This window comes from Mus musculus, chromosome 4, assembly GCF_000001635.26.
Source record: "Mus musculus strain C57BL/6J chromosome 4, GRCm38.p6 C57BL/6J".
Lineage (NCBI taxonomy): Eukaryota > Metazoa > Chordata > Mammalia > Rodentia > Muridae > Mus > Mus musculus.
This window is the reverse complement of record NC_000070.6, coordinates 135,802,182-135,816,009: the sequence shown is the minus strand read 5'-3', so window position 1 is coordinate 135,816,009 and position 13,828 is coordinate 135,802,182. Positions and strand designations below refer to the sequence as shown.

At 50.3% G+C, this 13,828-nt stretch overlaps 1 protein-coding gene across 4 annotated transcripts in view; it reads right to left on the bottom strand.

The window, feature by feature from the left end:
- Nucleotides 1–438: 438 nt before the first annotated feature.
- Nucleotides 439–13,828, bottom strand: part of Myom3 (myomesin family, member 3) — a 56,772-nt gene continuing 43,382 nt past the window's right edge. The window contains exons 16-24 of one of the 4 annotated variants that reach the window (XM_017320224.1): nt 12,692–12,802; nt 9,885–9,972; nt 9,088–9,126; nt 8,733–8,841; nt 7,051–7,214; nt 5,225–5,261; nt 5,053–5,075; nt 3,511–3,566; nt 439–1,854 (exon numbers count right to left, since the gene is read on the bottom strand). In XM_017320224.1, the coding sequence (XP_017175713.1) occupies nt 1,591–1,854; nt 3,511–3,566; nt 5,053–5,075; nt 5,225–5,261; nt 7,051–7,214; nt 8,733–8,841; nt 9,088–9,126; nt 9,885–9,972; nt 12,692–12,802 (891 nt within the window). In that variant the 3' untranslated portion in view covers nt 439–1,590. Of the gene's footprint in view, nt 1,855–3,510; nt 3,567–5,052; nt 5,076–5,224; nt 5,262–7,050; nt 7,215–8,732; nt 8,842–9,087; nt 9,127–9,884; nt 9,973–10,505; nt 11,772–12,691; nt 12,803–13,828 lie in introns of those variants that run through there. The other 3 variants (NM_001085509.2, XR_003954947.1, XM_017320223.2) reach the window with 3 other exon arrangements.

Below are 13,828 nucleotides of genomic sequence, written 5' to 3'. Positions count from 1 at the left end.
ACAGGCTCAGAGAGAGAAAAAGGACTTGGCTAGCGGGCAGAAAGGAATGTGCAGTCCAGAGGTGTTTGCAGGTGAGTCGAAGCCTTGAGGCCTGAGAACCTGAGTCTGACTTCCAGAACTCACATGATGGGAGGAGAGAACCGACTTCCATAGTTCTTTCTCTAGCCTCACATGTGTGCCATGGTGTGTCTATGTGTACATACACAAATTAAAAAGTAATAAAAAAGATCTGATGGCTCCCCAAACTTTCACCAGGACCTTCCCCCCACCCCCACCCCTATCTCCCCTCATCTGAGAACTCATTCATCACCATGAAGCCCAGAACAGGAGCCCCTGAGGGCTGCCAGGATCCACCGTACTCCACTGGGTGATGAGCTGCCAAGCTGATGAACGGTTCATTTTGTCTCTCAATTCCAAAGTCATTTCAGAGACCACGGGTGCTGCCTCTTGATGAAAATACAGATTGTCTTTTTTTTATTTCCTCCTTTATAATTTCCAAAATCATCTAAGATTTGGCAGCAAACAGCTAGAATTTGATAACTCCTCCCTCCCTCCCACATCTTGTTGGAGGAAGTCGGAAGGCAGAGAAATGTCCAGTTGTGTACCGAGATCCACTGAGTAAGGCCAGCCAAAGTGTCTGCCATGGGCCATATAGGCTCCATGTTGGAAGAAGCCCCGAAGGTCATCACCTGCACTGCCTGGCTTCCCAGGTCGCCTAGGGAGACTCCTTTCTTCCTCACCCCTCACCATGTCTGCTCCTTGAGGTGTCCTCTCATCTCCACAGCCAAACTGGATTCAGCTTTCAGGGCCCGACACTGTCCCACGCAATGTGGAAGGGTGTTGCCAAGCTCTGCATCTCTCAATCATTGCCCGCTTCCTCTGATCATTGAAGGTACTTTCCTTTTACTCATTTAGTGAACTTTAGTATCTCCTGTCTTGCCCTGGCGACCCCTGCACCCCAGTCCCTTTCTGAGTGGGGCCTGTGTAATGTTTATCTTCTTAGCTTTGGGGCCATCCTCAGCCTTGTGTATGCTATATGTCCAAAGAGTGACGGACACGTAGAAAGGTGACAGTCCTATTTTAAAAGAGAATATATTCTGTGCCGTGGGAGGAGCCTTACGGTGTTCACCAGCATCTGTGGTATTAACCCACTCAATGCCAGTAAATACTTCCGGTTGTCACAACCAAACTCTTAGCTTTGCCAGTTGTCCCCTGCAGAGCAAAGGTGCCTCCTTCTGTGGCCCACTGACAGAGATTGATAAGGGATTTTTATAAATCCCCAAGGAATATATAGGAATGCCCATCTGATGGATGTGAAAAGGCGAGGCTTGTGAAGAGCTTTTGTGGAAACAAAGTTTTACACTCCAGCTTCTGACTTCTAAGGCCAGGGTGCACCCCACATTCTGGAGTCCTCTGAGAACCCCAGCAAAATCTTTGCTTCTCCTCTTTTGTGTGTTAGATCCAGGTCTGTCATGTCCCTGTCCCTTCCCTTCCCCTGTCCTATCCCCATAGCCTGTGCTAGGTTATGACCCATGGGCTGGCCTGCTGGTCGTTGTAGGGTGGATCTCAGGCTGCCCCCCAATGCTCCCATTACTTCTTCTTCAGCTCCTTGGGCTCCTCCCCATGTTTGAACACGCTGATGGTGACCTGGCCTGTCTCCGAACCATACTTGTTCTTGACGAAGATTCCATAGCGCCCGCTATCTTCGCTGGTGACCTTGTCAATGGTGACGGTGACCTCCGTACCCTTCACCTCCATGTGGTATCGGTCAAAGAAGGAGATAGGCTGGTCGTTCTTTAGCCAAGAGATTTCAGGGGACGGGTCTCCCGAGATGACACAGGTCAGGCACAGGGTCTGTTTTGATGGATGGGAGGAAAACAATTTTACGTCCTGTAACCCGAACTTGGCTTTCACCTTTATGCACATGGAGGGCTACTAGTCCAGGCAGCTGCTCTGCACAAAGGGTATGTGCACATGCGTGCATGCCTGTGCATGTGTGCGTGTGCGTGTGTGTGTGTGTATGCATGTGTGTTTGTGTGTGTTTTAAAAACAAGGTCTTATGTGTCTTAGACTGACCTTGAACTTGATAGGTAACTGAAGATGACCTTGAACCCTGTCTTTCTGCCCCTACATCCTAAGGGCTGGGATGCAGGCCCGCCCAGCTTATGCATTGCTGGAGGTTGAGCACAGGGCTTTGTGCATGCTAGGCCAGCACTTTACCAACTGAGCCATGTCCCCAGTTCTTCTGTGTATCCTATTGTACTCCGCAAAGGGAGACAAGTTTTATTTTAACCCAGCCTTCTCCAAACCTCAACTCTTTACAGAAAAAGTTACTTGCTAGAATTTCAGGCAATTCTCTATTAACGACCTAGCAGTGAGTTCCAGAGCAGCCAGGGCTACACAGAGAAACCCTGTCTCGAAAAACAAAACAAAACAAAACAAGATAAAAAAAAAGTGTGTTTGAGTGTTTGTCTGCACGTGTGTATGTAATGTTTGTAATGCATGTATGTATGTATGTATGTACAAGACCTATGTGCAGTGCCTGTGGAGGCCAGAAGAGGGCACTGTATCCCCTCAAACTGGAGTTACTGAGGCACCCTGTGGGTGCTGGGAATTGAACCTGGGTCCTCTGGAAGAACAGCTAATGCTCTTCACTGCTGAACCACCTCAGCCCCTAAGACTGTACTGCTTAGACACAAAGGGTTGTGAATGGGCTGGAGAGGCGGCTCAGCAGTTAACAGCACTGACTGCTCTTCTAGAGGTCCTGAGTTCAACTCCCAGCAACCACATGGTGGCTCACAACCGTCTGTAATGGGATCTGATGCCCTCTTCTGGTGTCTCTGAGGAGAGTGACAGTGTACTCACATACATAAAATAAATACATAAATCTGTATGAAGAAAAGGTTTGCGAACTGAGTTTGGAAGTTCTTGAGTGAGGTCTAAGGCACAATGATGAAACTCACAGGCTCTGGAACTGAGCTGCTAGGGTGTGAACTTCAGCTCTGCCCCTCAGGTTGTGTGGCCCTCACTAGTCTTAACCACTCTAGGTCTCAGTTTCCCCTGCTGTAAAGTAGGACTAGAATTAACACCCTAGTTCTGGCTATTGCCTCTGGGTGGGGGTGCAAAATCAGTGGAGATATGTACCAATGCGTACTAGTAGCCAGCACAAAGCAAACACCAGACAGACTTTTGAAAACACTACAGCTTTTAGGGGTCACCTATACTCTTGTGGGAGCCAGAGTCACAGGTGACAGGCTCCCACCAAGGCTGTCTAAAGATGGGACAGAGCCAGGCTGAGCACAGGGGATCTGACTCCAGGTTCACTGGTTTTCCTTGATATACATGTCATCCCTGAGCCATGTGACCAGCTGTGGCAGGTCCAGCCTCTCTGGCTAGCCCGTCATCTTTAGCTCTCAAATCCATAGCACTGTACTACATTATAACCTGGAAGGGATTCCCAAAGGAACCCAGGTGTGGGACAGGCTGGCTGTGGGCCAGAAGGAATAGTACCTTATCTTCCATGATGGTGGCCACGTCTGGCAGGCCCCTTACCACTTTAGCCCGATCTGGAATGGAAAGAAATGTCCTGAGTGGTTGAGTCCTGCCAGCTATCCCCCTGCCCCGCAGCGTTCCTCAGAGTGGAGGGTTCCTATCAGGGAGGCTTCTCTCTAGTTCCTCCCTCAGCATCTCCTCCCGTGTTCCTTCTCTCCACGGTGGAAGACGCGCTATGTGAGCTGCTTCTGCCATGGAGGTCACTGTGATTAGTGGTACCCAGGAATTACAGTGACTAGCATCTGTCCTCAAGAGAAAGAAGGTAAAGGAGACTGTTCTGAACTCTAATGGATTCTGACCCACAGTAGGGGTCGGGCATCAAGAGGGGGCGAGGGAAAGCAGCAGCTCTTGGGATACCCTGACTCTGGTCCAAGGAGGGTCCTGGCGGCCACAGGAAGACAGTATGGCTACAAAGTACTAAAGAGGGAATCAAATGTGTCCCTGACATTGCATCGGAGGCCATGGGGGGACCTAGGCCATGTGTCCTAGATATGCACAAAGCTCGCTGTCCAATGGGAGGGAGAAGGCCCCTGACTCAGACACGGAAGGCCCCAGGGATGGACACAGTTATGGGCAGGAAATTGTGCTAGCTCCTCCACAGCTGAGGAAGTGACACAGTGCCCCCCCCCCCCACACCTGACTCCAGTTTCTCAACTCCCAGCAACCACAAGTGGTCAAGATCAAGTCCCTTCTATGGGAGTCCTGGATGGAAGGGGACATTTGTGTCGGGTGTACAATTAGGTGATGGTGTGAGGGTCCCTCTGGCCTGAACACACGTGAAGCTGGCTGGCTGTGCTGTCACCCCCCAAGGCTGGCTGGCCCTGCAGGGTGACTTGGAGCCTGAGATTGTCAGACTGCAGTTACATATCCAATGCCCGTGTTTCGTGTCACTTGGGGACAATGGGGAGAGGCACCAGCAGATCTGTGTGGATGACTCTGCGATGTCCCGGATGCTCCTAGCTAACTAATCCCTCCCTCATCAGGCTGGTAGCTGTGGGACTCTGCTGCCTTTTCTGACCTTCACTGACCACTATCACTGGGCCATGGAGACCTGAGTTATACTCCTAACACTGGACTATTCAAAGCTGGCTGGGGGAGGGGGTGACCTCGTAAGTGGAACAGATTTGAACATAGATTGGCGCTGGCTTTCCAGGAGCTGTGTCACCTCGCCTGTGCCTGGGGCTGATTCTGGGTTAGACCCACCATCACCTCCCCCAACCCCACAAGCCTTCAGGTTCTAAGCCACCCCTTTCTTATGTCCCAAGTGCAAAGGCTAGCCCAGCCTTGTGCCTCTCAGTTCTCCGCCACTGGATTCCCGCAGAGGGTCGTGTGCACCTGCTCGGCATCAGACCCACACCACTCAAGTATCCTTGGGCTCCTTATCCATCTGTCTTTTTACGGCCAGCTCCCAGGTGTCCCCAGAGCCTGACAGGAGGCTGGGGTTCTAGAGAAGCCAGCCTAGACTCAGGAACACGAGGAACAAGACAACCGGGGACTCACTCTTCTCAATGACAGCCAAGGCCCTGAAACACAGAAGAGGGAACAGTGTTTTCTCTCCCTGTGTGAGGTGAGGAGGGTGGAACCTGCTAATGCTCGCAAAAGAGGAACACTACTACAGTCACTCTACCCCTGAGGGGGCCTGGGATTCGCAAGGAAAACAGGAGGCACTTACTTCAGTCTCTGGTGCTCTGCCAGGGCGTCATCAAAAGCTGTAGGACAAAGAGAGGACAGGACTGAGAGGGGACTGTCACCTTCCATTCCCTCCCCACTCCGGGATTCTCACAGGGCAGTGCCAGGTTTGGAGTGGGACAGTGCCTCCCAAAAGACCTTGGGATTTTTTTTTCTCTTTCCATTTCTTTTTGAGATAAGTTCCCACTGTTTAGCCAAGGATGGTCTTCTCTGAACTAGCTATCCTCCTGCCTCCACCTCCTACGTGTTAAAATTACAGACATGTGCCACCCTGTCTGACCTCATTGTGGAATTTTCCTTTAAATTGTTTTTTGTTTGTTTGTTTTGGGGGAAGGACAGGAGAGAGGGCTAGAGGGCCACGGGAATGAAGGGAAATCTGCAACTGATGGGGGTGGGCACGTGGGGGAGGGGCATCTCCAGGGCGAGATGGAGACCTGGGATAAGGGAGGCGCCCAAGAATCAATGGGGTGTGACTTAGCTGTGACTCACTACACTGGGGACATGGAACCTGAAGAGGCCACCTCCTGTAGCCAGGCAGGAGCCCCAGTGGAGCAGTAGAGACACCAACCCACCCACAAAACTTTCTACCCCAAATGTATCCTATCTACAAGAAATGCAGGCTCAGGGAATGGAGCAGAGACTGAGGGAATGGCCAACCAATGACCAGCCCAACTTGAGACCCATCTCGTGGGCAAGCACCTATCCCTAAAACTATTAATGATACTCTGTTAGGCTTGTAGACAGGAACATGATGTCCTCTTAGAGGCTCCCCCCATCAGCTGACTCAGACAGATGCAGACACCCACAGCCAAACAGTGGATGGAGCTTGGGGACTCTTATGGAAGAATAGGAGGAAGGATTGTGGGCCCTGAAAGGGAATAGGAACTCTACAGGAAGACCAACAGAGCAGCTAAGCTAGACTCTTGAGGGGTCTCAGAGACTGAACAACCAATCGTAGAACATACATGGTCAGGACCTAGCACTGCCACCCCCACCCCCAATCCCTCCCCCACACATATGTGGCAGAGGTGCAGCTTGGTGTTCACGTGGCTGGGCTGCCTTGACTGGCCACAGTGGGAGAGGATGCACCTAGCCTTGCAGAGACTTGAAGTGCCAGGGTGGGGGGATACCTAGAGGGGCCCCTACTTGCTCAGAGGAGATAGGAGGTAGGAGATGGGGGAAGGATTGTGGGAGGCGGTGATGGGGGCAGTGAGTGGTATGTAAAGTGAACAAGTAAAAAAAATTTTAATTCCCCACCCCCTCCCCTGTGGGCTGGAGGGATGGCTCAGTGGTTTAAGAGCACTGACTGCTCTTCCAGAGATCCTGAGTTCAATTCCCAGCAACTACATGGTGGCTCACAACCATCTGTAATGGGATCTGATGCCCTCTTCTGGTGTCTCTGAAGAGAGCAATGATGTACTCATATACATACAATAAGTAAATAAATCAGTAAAAAAAAAAAAAAAGAAACAAAAATGTGTTGTTGTTGTTGTTTGTAATTTGTTATTATTGTGTGTGGCTGTGAAGGTCAAAGGAAACTTCACGAAGTCCATTCTCTTCTTCTGGTTTTATATGAGCTCAGGGGAACAGTTTTGCATAGCAAGGGCTTTTAACTCCTGAGCCTTCTTGCCACTCCTCCATCCTCTGATGTGAGACAAGGTTCCAGGTAGTCTGGGCTGGTCTCAAACTCACTGTGTAGCTGGGGTTGACCTTGAACTCCTGATCCTCCTGCCATGGTGCCTGAGCCCCTGGGATTGTCTAGACAGAGCTCTCAGCAGTCAGACAGACAGACAGACAGACAGACCTCACCTTGTCCAGACAGGTCTGCTGAGAGCTGCCGGACTTCCTTCCCAGCAGTGATCTCCAGGGTGTATTTGCCTTTATCTGAGTCCTTAGGGTCCAGGATGTGGAGCCAAATCTCATCCAGGGTGGTGCCTGCCCGTACCCGATCGCCACTCTCCAGCCGCTTATCTCTGGAATGCAAAGGCACAGAAAGGGTAGGGTGGACTGTGGGTCAGCTCCCCAGCCACCCACCAGACACTTGCTACGGATCCACTCATTCGTTCACTGTATAGTGCTTCATTCATCGTCTGACCATCCACCCATCCATCCATTCGGCATTCAGCTAGCCATCCACCCATCCATCCATTTGGCATTCAGTTACTCCTCCCTTCCTTCACTCAATCCTATAGCAGACCATCTGCATGCAAAAGCTGGGTCTGTGTCTGTGGTATGCCCTGCAGGCTGGAGCCATGAACAGAGGGCATTCTTGGGGCAGTGACCTGCCTACTTTTGGGGTCACACACCCACCTCTTCCTTCTCATCCCCATCTTCCCTGTGTTTCTGCCCAGACCCCTGTTGTGGGAAGCCACATGTGCTGTTGCAGGGTGGTGCTGGCTACCGCTGGCCACCATGCATACATAAGTTTGGGTAGACATCCAATGTGTACATATGCAGTAAAGTTTTTTGCCAAGATGAGGTTTTGAGAATTAACCAATCAGATGAGAGACATGCAAATGAGGTATGTTAACCAATCAGATATGAGACATGCAAATGAGGTAGTAAGCATAACCAATCCGGGTGTGAGACACGCTTCTCCTAGGCCTATATAAGCAGCACCAGTTCTGGGCTTGGGGTCTTTTCCCCTCTGCAATCAAGCTCTCCCAATAAATGTGTGCAGAAGGAGCCTGTTGTGGCGTCTGCTTTGCTGGCAAGTTGGGCGCGCACAAGACCCTGTCTCCTAACTTCAGAAACCAGAGAAGTTTCAATTCTTCCCCTATTCTTCTTAAATTTCATCCCTAAAGATATCTAGCCCACGTTCCCAGTGTTCTGTTCCCTAAGCCTATTGTCACAGGATTCGGAAACTCTGGCTGGAGAAGGGACTCACGTCTTTCTGAAGCTTCCTGTGACCCTCACTCTCATTGCACAGATTTTCCCAAGTCAGTCCAGACTTCCCTATAGAATAGGCACAGCCGTGTGTGCTCCACAAGGCCTGCATAGGACGAGAGGCTCTGCAGGGATCCTGCTCTCAAATGATCTTGGGTGACTTGGCTGAATCTTTGTAGAAGCCTTCCTGATTTCCTGTCCTGACCCTCCCACAGCTCTCTCTGCCTGGACCTGCCTCCTGAGCCTGGACACTTGGCTCTGTTGAGGCTACAGGGGCTGGCAAGTGTACATCACTCCAGTGACTGGCTCTTCTTCACTCCTGCATCCTTTCCTCCCTCAGTTTCCAGATATGCTCTGTATACCATAATCCTTTGGTTGTCATGGAGACCTCAGATCAATGACCCACATTCCCATCCTCCCTGGGGGACAACTCTTCTACCTCTTTCCTCCCTGTGGGCAGGACCTGTGGAAGAGTGTCCCCTCCGCTCATCCTTTGGGTCTGGGACCTGTGGGAGGACTAGGTAGGGGGAAGAGGAGAAGAATCCCAAAGGCGCAGACACTGGAACCTTCCAACTGGCGAGGGCTCCAGGGTATGGCCAACCTACTTGTGGAACCACGCCGTCTTCATGTAGTCCACGTTGTAGTATTTGACCTTGCTGAAGAGCCGGATGCCCTCTTCAGTCCCCTGGATTTTCAGTGGGGTTGCAGAGAGAGCTGGGGATGCGGAGGCCAAAGGTGAGTGCCCCCTGAGGACAGGGGAGTTTTGGAAACAGCCTGCTTGCTGCAGCTCCAGAGAAGTTAGATGGGAGCACCATACCGTGTGGGGGCAGGGTCTTCCAGCCCCCTCACTGAGGGCAGAGGCTAGACCCATGCCTGAAGCTGCTAAGGCTGTTGGGGGAATCCCTGGAGGCTCGTTGGCTTTAGCTAGGTCAAGACAAAGAGGAAGCTTTGCTTACTTACCACCAATCCTGCCCAGCTCAGTGAGGACGGCATCTAGGGCTGGAGAGAGACAGAGGGTCAGATGGGTTGGTTCCCTTACAGATGTCGGGGTGGTGGTGGTGGCTTTGGAGAAGGGTGAGGAAGCTCAGAGTCTCTCTGAAGATGGAGACTGGAGTGATGGATGAATCATGCATAAGACTGCCATCTGATATCTATCTATCTTCTATCTATGTATCTATGTATCTATCTATGTATCTATCTATGTATCTATCTATGTATCTATCTATGTATCTATGTATCTATGTATCTATGTATCTATGTATCTATGTATCTATGTATCTATGTATCTATCTATCTATCTATCTATCTATCTATCTATCTATCTATCTATCTATCTATTCTCTGCATGGCCCTTGGTGTCCTGGAACTCACTCTGTAGACCAGGCTGGCCTCAAACTCAGAGATTCACCTGCCTCTGCCTCCTGAGTGTTGGGATTAAAGGTATGCGCCACCACTGCCCGGCTCCATCTGATTTTCTTTTGAGTTGTGTCGACCAGCCTCAAGAAGAGCCAGGGCCCTCTGTGGGAGGGTCTTCAAGACTGGATTAACTGTAGCATACCACAGTAGCACACATATCGGGTCCCTACTAGTGGCTAGCTGTGTAACCTTGGGCAACTCACTGAACCTCTCTATGCTTCAGTTTCCCCAAGTAGCACGGAGATCGCACACATCTTAGGCCACATGTCACACCACAGTCTCTTGCTCGCGTGTGAGCTCCTTACAGCCCTCCTCCCATCCCTGACGTCACTAGCGCCTACCTTCACCTGTGAGGTCCAGCACAGTGTCATCTTCCCCTCTCTCGTCAGAAACCACGGCTCTGTAGACTCCCTGGTTTTCTTTGGAAAACTAAGGAAGAGGATGACAGCATGTGTGAGGGGTGACAGCGAGTCAGGAGGTCCCAGGTCCCCACCCTGTGTGGGCTCTGTCAGTTCTGGAATTGGTGGGTCTAGGGAGTGTGTGCATGTGTGTCTGAGAGTGTGTGAGTATGTGTGTGAGAGTATTTCTGTGTGTAAGGCTGTTTGTATGAGTGTGTGTGTATGTGTATGATTGTATGTGTGTGAGCATTTGAGTGTGTGTGTGACTGATTGTGTATGTGTGTATGAGTGTATGTGTGTGTTTGTATGAGTTGTGTGTGAGTGTATCTGTGTGAGCATATGTGTGTGAGTCTATGTGTTTGTATGAGTGTGTGTGACTGTGTATGTATGTATGAGTGTATGTGTGTGTTTGTATGAGTTGTGTGTGAGTGAGTATATGTGTGATGTATGAGTGTATGAGTTGTGTGTAAATGTATGTATGTGAGTGTATGTGTGTGCATTTGTATGTGTGCAAACATTTGTGAGTGTATGTATATGAGTGTTTGTATGAATATATGTATGTGAGTGTTTTTATGTGTGTGAGCATTTGTATGAGCGTGTGTATGAGTATGTATGTGCATTTGATTGACTGTGTAAGTATGTATGAGTGCATTGTGTATGACTGCATATGAGTGGATATGAGTGTGTGAGTGTGTGTGTTTGAGTGTATGTGTGTGAATATTTGTATGAGTGTGAATGAGTGTATGTGTGAGTGTAGGAGTGAGGGTTTGTGTGAGTGTGTGTGTACTGAGGGTAGAAATGAACACATCTGGTTTCCCAGGTGACTCCTTAGAGCACAGCCCAGCTCAGCCTGGAGAGCCTGGGCAGAACTTGTCTGTATAGGATGTGAGTTCTCCAGCCCGCTCCTCTCCCTGAGGCTCTGACACAAGGACCCCCTGCATTTCTCCAGAGGGAAGCCTGTTTTCCTCGGCTCAGAACATGGAGTCCTTCTGCTGTGTGTTTGCAGCCTTGAATCAAATCTGCAGCAACAGTCACTGAACTGAGAACGTGATTGCATTTTGGGAGATGTTTGCTGATGACAGAACCTTGGCCAGCTCATGGGCTAGACAAAGCACCTACTAAGCGCAGCCTCAGCGCATGGGCATGCTTTTGGGTTAAGAAGCCGAGGTCAGAAGTGACATCTTATCATAAGGCAACTCCCTCAGGGATCCTTAAAGATCCCTCCCACCTGGGCCACTTCCACACAGTGACTTTGGGGCAGGATCCAAGGCAGAGGTAAGATTTTCCTCTAAAACTTCTTTTTGACTCACAGAAGGTCATAAAGTCCCAGTTATATTGGGGTGGTACTGGAGAGAGCCAAGGTTCTCAGAGCAGGCCCTGGGGTGGACAGAAATCTAGGCGTGCCTCAGCCTTGTGGAGCAGACATGGCTGCACCCACTGGGGAGTGATTTCTGACCCAACTCTAGTCTTATGTCCTTGAACTTCATCTGTCAGAGCCTCAGTTTACCTGTCCACGAAGTAGCTCTGGTGTCCTTGGTGTCCTTCAAGGACTCAGGGATTAACACTGTGGGAGCCAGAAAGCCCCGCCCACACAGGACTCCACAAATACAAAGAACCCACCGAATGTCACATCCCTTTTGAGGAGCGATCAAGATGTGGGAAAAGACCCTTGACTTGCCATTTCCTTCCTAGTGAGGACCTGTGAACAGTTTCCCAGCATCCCCAGCACCCAGCCAAAGGCCGGGAAGTCAGCAGGGGGCAGGCAGCAGGCAGGCAGGAGGTCAGCCTTGCACTGGGAGGTCTTAGTCTTCTGTGGGTGTGTGGAGAGACCTAGGAAAGAAGCCAGCTTCAAGCTGCTTTTCTCTGACTTGCCTCACCAGGGCACATCCCTAGACTTGGGCAGGGAGCTCACAGAGAGCAGTAAGGTCAGAGGGGCTAGTGACTAGCCCCAGGCTGCATATCCTGGATCAGAACCAGGCCTGGAACCTGAGACGTGAAAAAAAAATCAGAAATAAGTAATCCTAGGCCTGTGTTTTGAAACATTTACGTCCTGGATTTTAAATGTTAATTTTGAGTTTTCAAAAATGCATAAATGAGTTCAGTTTGTTTATTTTTAATCTAATTATATTTGTTTGGTTGTTGTTTTGCAAGACAGAGCTTTTCTCTGCACTGGGTATCCTGGAACTCACCTTATAGACCAGGCGGGCCTCAAACTCACAGAACTCTTCCTGCCTCTGCCTCCCAAGTGCTGGGATTAAAGGAGTGAGCTGCTATGCTTGGCTTTAGGGGTTTTGTAGTTGTTGTTTGATTGTTTGTTTGTTTTTAAGACGGACATAGCCTAGGCTAGCCTCAAACACCTTTTGTGTCATTCACACTTCATTTCTGTGGTGCTTTTTGTGTATGCTCAACAAGCTCTCTGCCAGCTGAACCACACTCCCACGTCCTAATATTTATCTTCTAAAAAGCATTCTCTTTAACTATTTTATGTGTTGCATGTATGTCTGTGCACAGTGTGGGTGTAATGCCCATGGAGGCCAGAAGAGGGCGAACTGGAGCTACAGACAGCTGTGAGCATCGGGTCCCCAGCAGCAAGAGCTCTGAGCCAGCTCTCCAGCCCCACCCCCAATCCTTCCTTGACTGGGCTCTGGCGCTTCTGTGTGACCAGCTCTGCTCAGGCTCTTGCCCAGCACTCTTGTCACCATTCAGTGGGCAGCTGAGCAGGGTGAACCCCAAGTCCCACCTGCACTCACCCCCTCAATGGAGAGACTCCCATCTCCGGTCGGCGGGTTGTACTGCCCATGTGGCGCCTCTTTCTTCTGGAAGAACCACTGAAAGCGACTCTCCTTCTTCGTGTTTGTTACCTGAGGAGGACGGGGCATGAGGGAGCTCCATCAGACTTTCCATTTTAAGATAAAAACCCATGCTCTTTTACATGGCTCCTCCCACATGGCCCACCACCGAGACTCCTGGTGCACTAAAGCCAGCGGATCCCTTCCTTAAACTATATGTCTCAAGTCCTGACTTTTGCTAATGTCACTTCCTGCCTCTTGACCTCTTTCACTGTTTTTTTCTTGTGAATACTTAGGCCTCTTGATGAAGTCAGCTGTTACCGCCTCCAGGAAGTCCTCCTTGAAGTATCCCAAAGGGCATAGCCTTGCCTCATAACTAATGAGTTTCCTGAATGTATCTGATCAAGGATAAGGCATGTGGTATTTAGTAATTCTGCCTTGTGCTGTGTCTTCCCAGAGGCCCAAGGGAACTCTGGATGCCCAAGACCTTGCTGAACACTGATGGCATTCTTCTCAGAAAGAGCAGAATGGTGAAGGGGCTTTCTTGCACATTCTCAAAGGACCTGGGCTTTGAGTAAGGGTGACTGGGTTGGGACCTGGCCCCTGACACCTTCATGTCTTCAGTTTGTTACTTGCTTTCCCGCCTCTGAGGCAGCATAGAAAGTGTGAATGAGGGGCTGGAGAGATGGCTCAGAGGTTAAGAGCACTGACTGTCCTTCCAAAGGTCCTGAGTTCAAATCCCAGCAACCACATGGTGGGTCACAACCATCCATAAGAGATCTGACGTGTGGGGAGCGGGTGTGGCGGCAGTCCCAAAGGCGCCAGGGACTGCAGCTAAGTCATATGACTTGCACCTGACTTCCTCATATAAGACACAAACATCTTGAGTGCTGCGCAGGTGTACCAGGATACAGGTGAATCCAATTTGGTGGAGATTTGCCCCTGCTGCCCTGATTAGCTGAAGCCTCGTGACTGGCGAGGGGGCGTGGCCTGCGGTGCGTGGATGAGAGAGAGTATAAAAGGAGTGAGAGGCCCAGGGTTCGGGGGAGATATAAACAAGAAGAATCAGGACTGAATAAACTGCTGTTAGAAGGACTG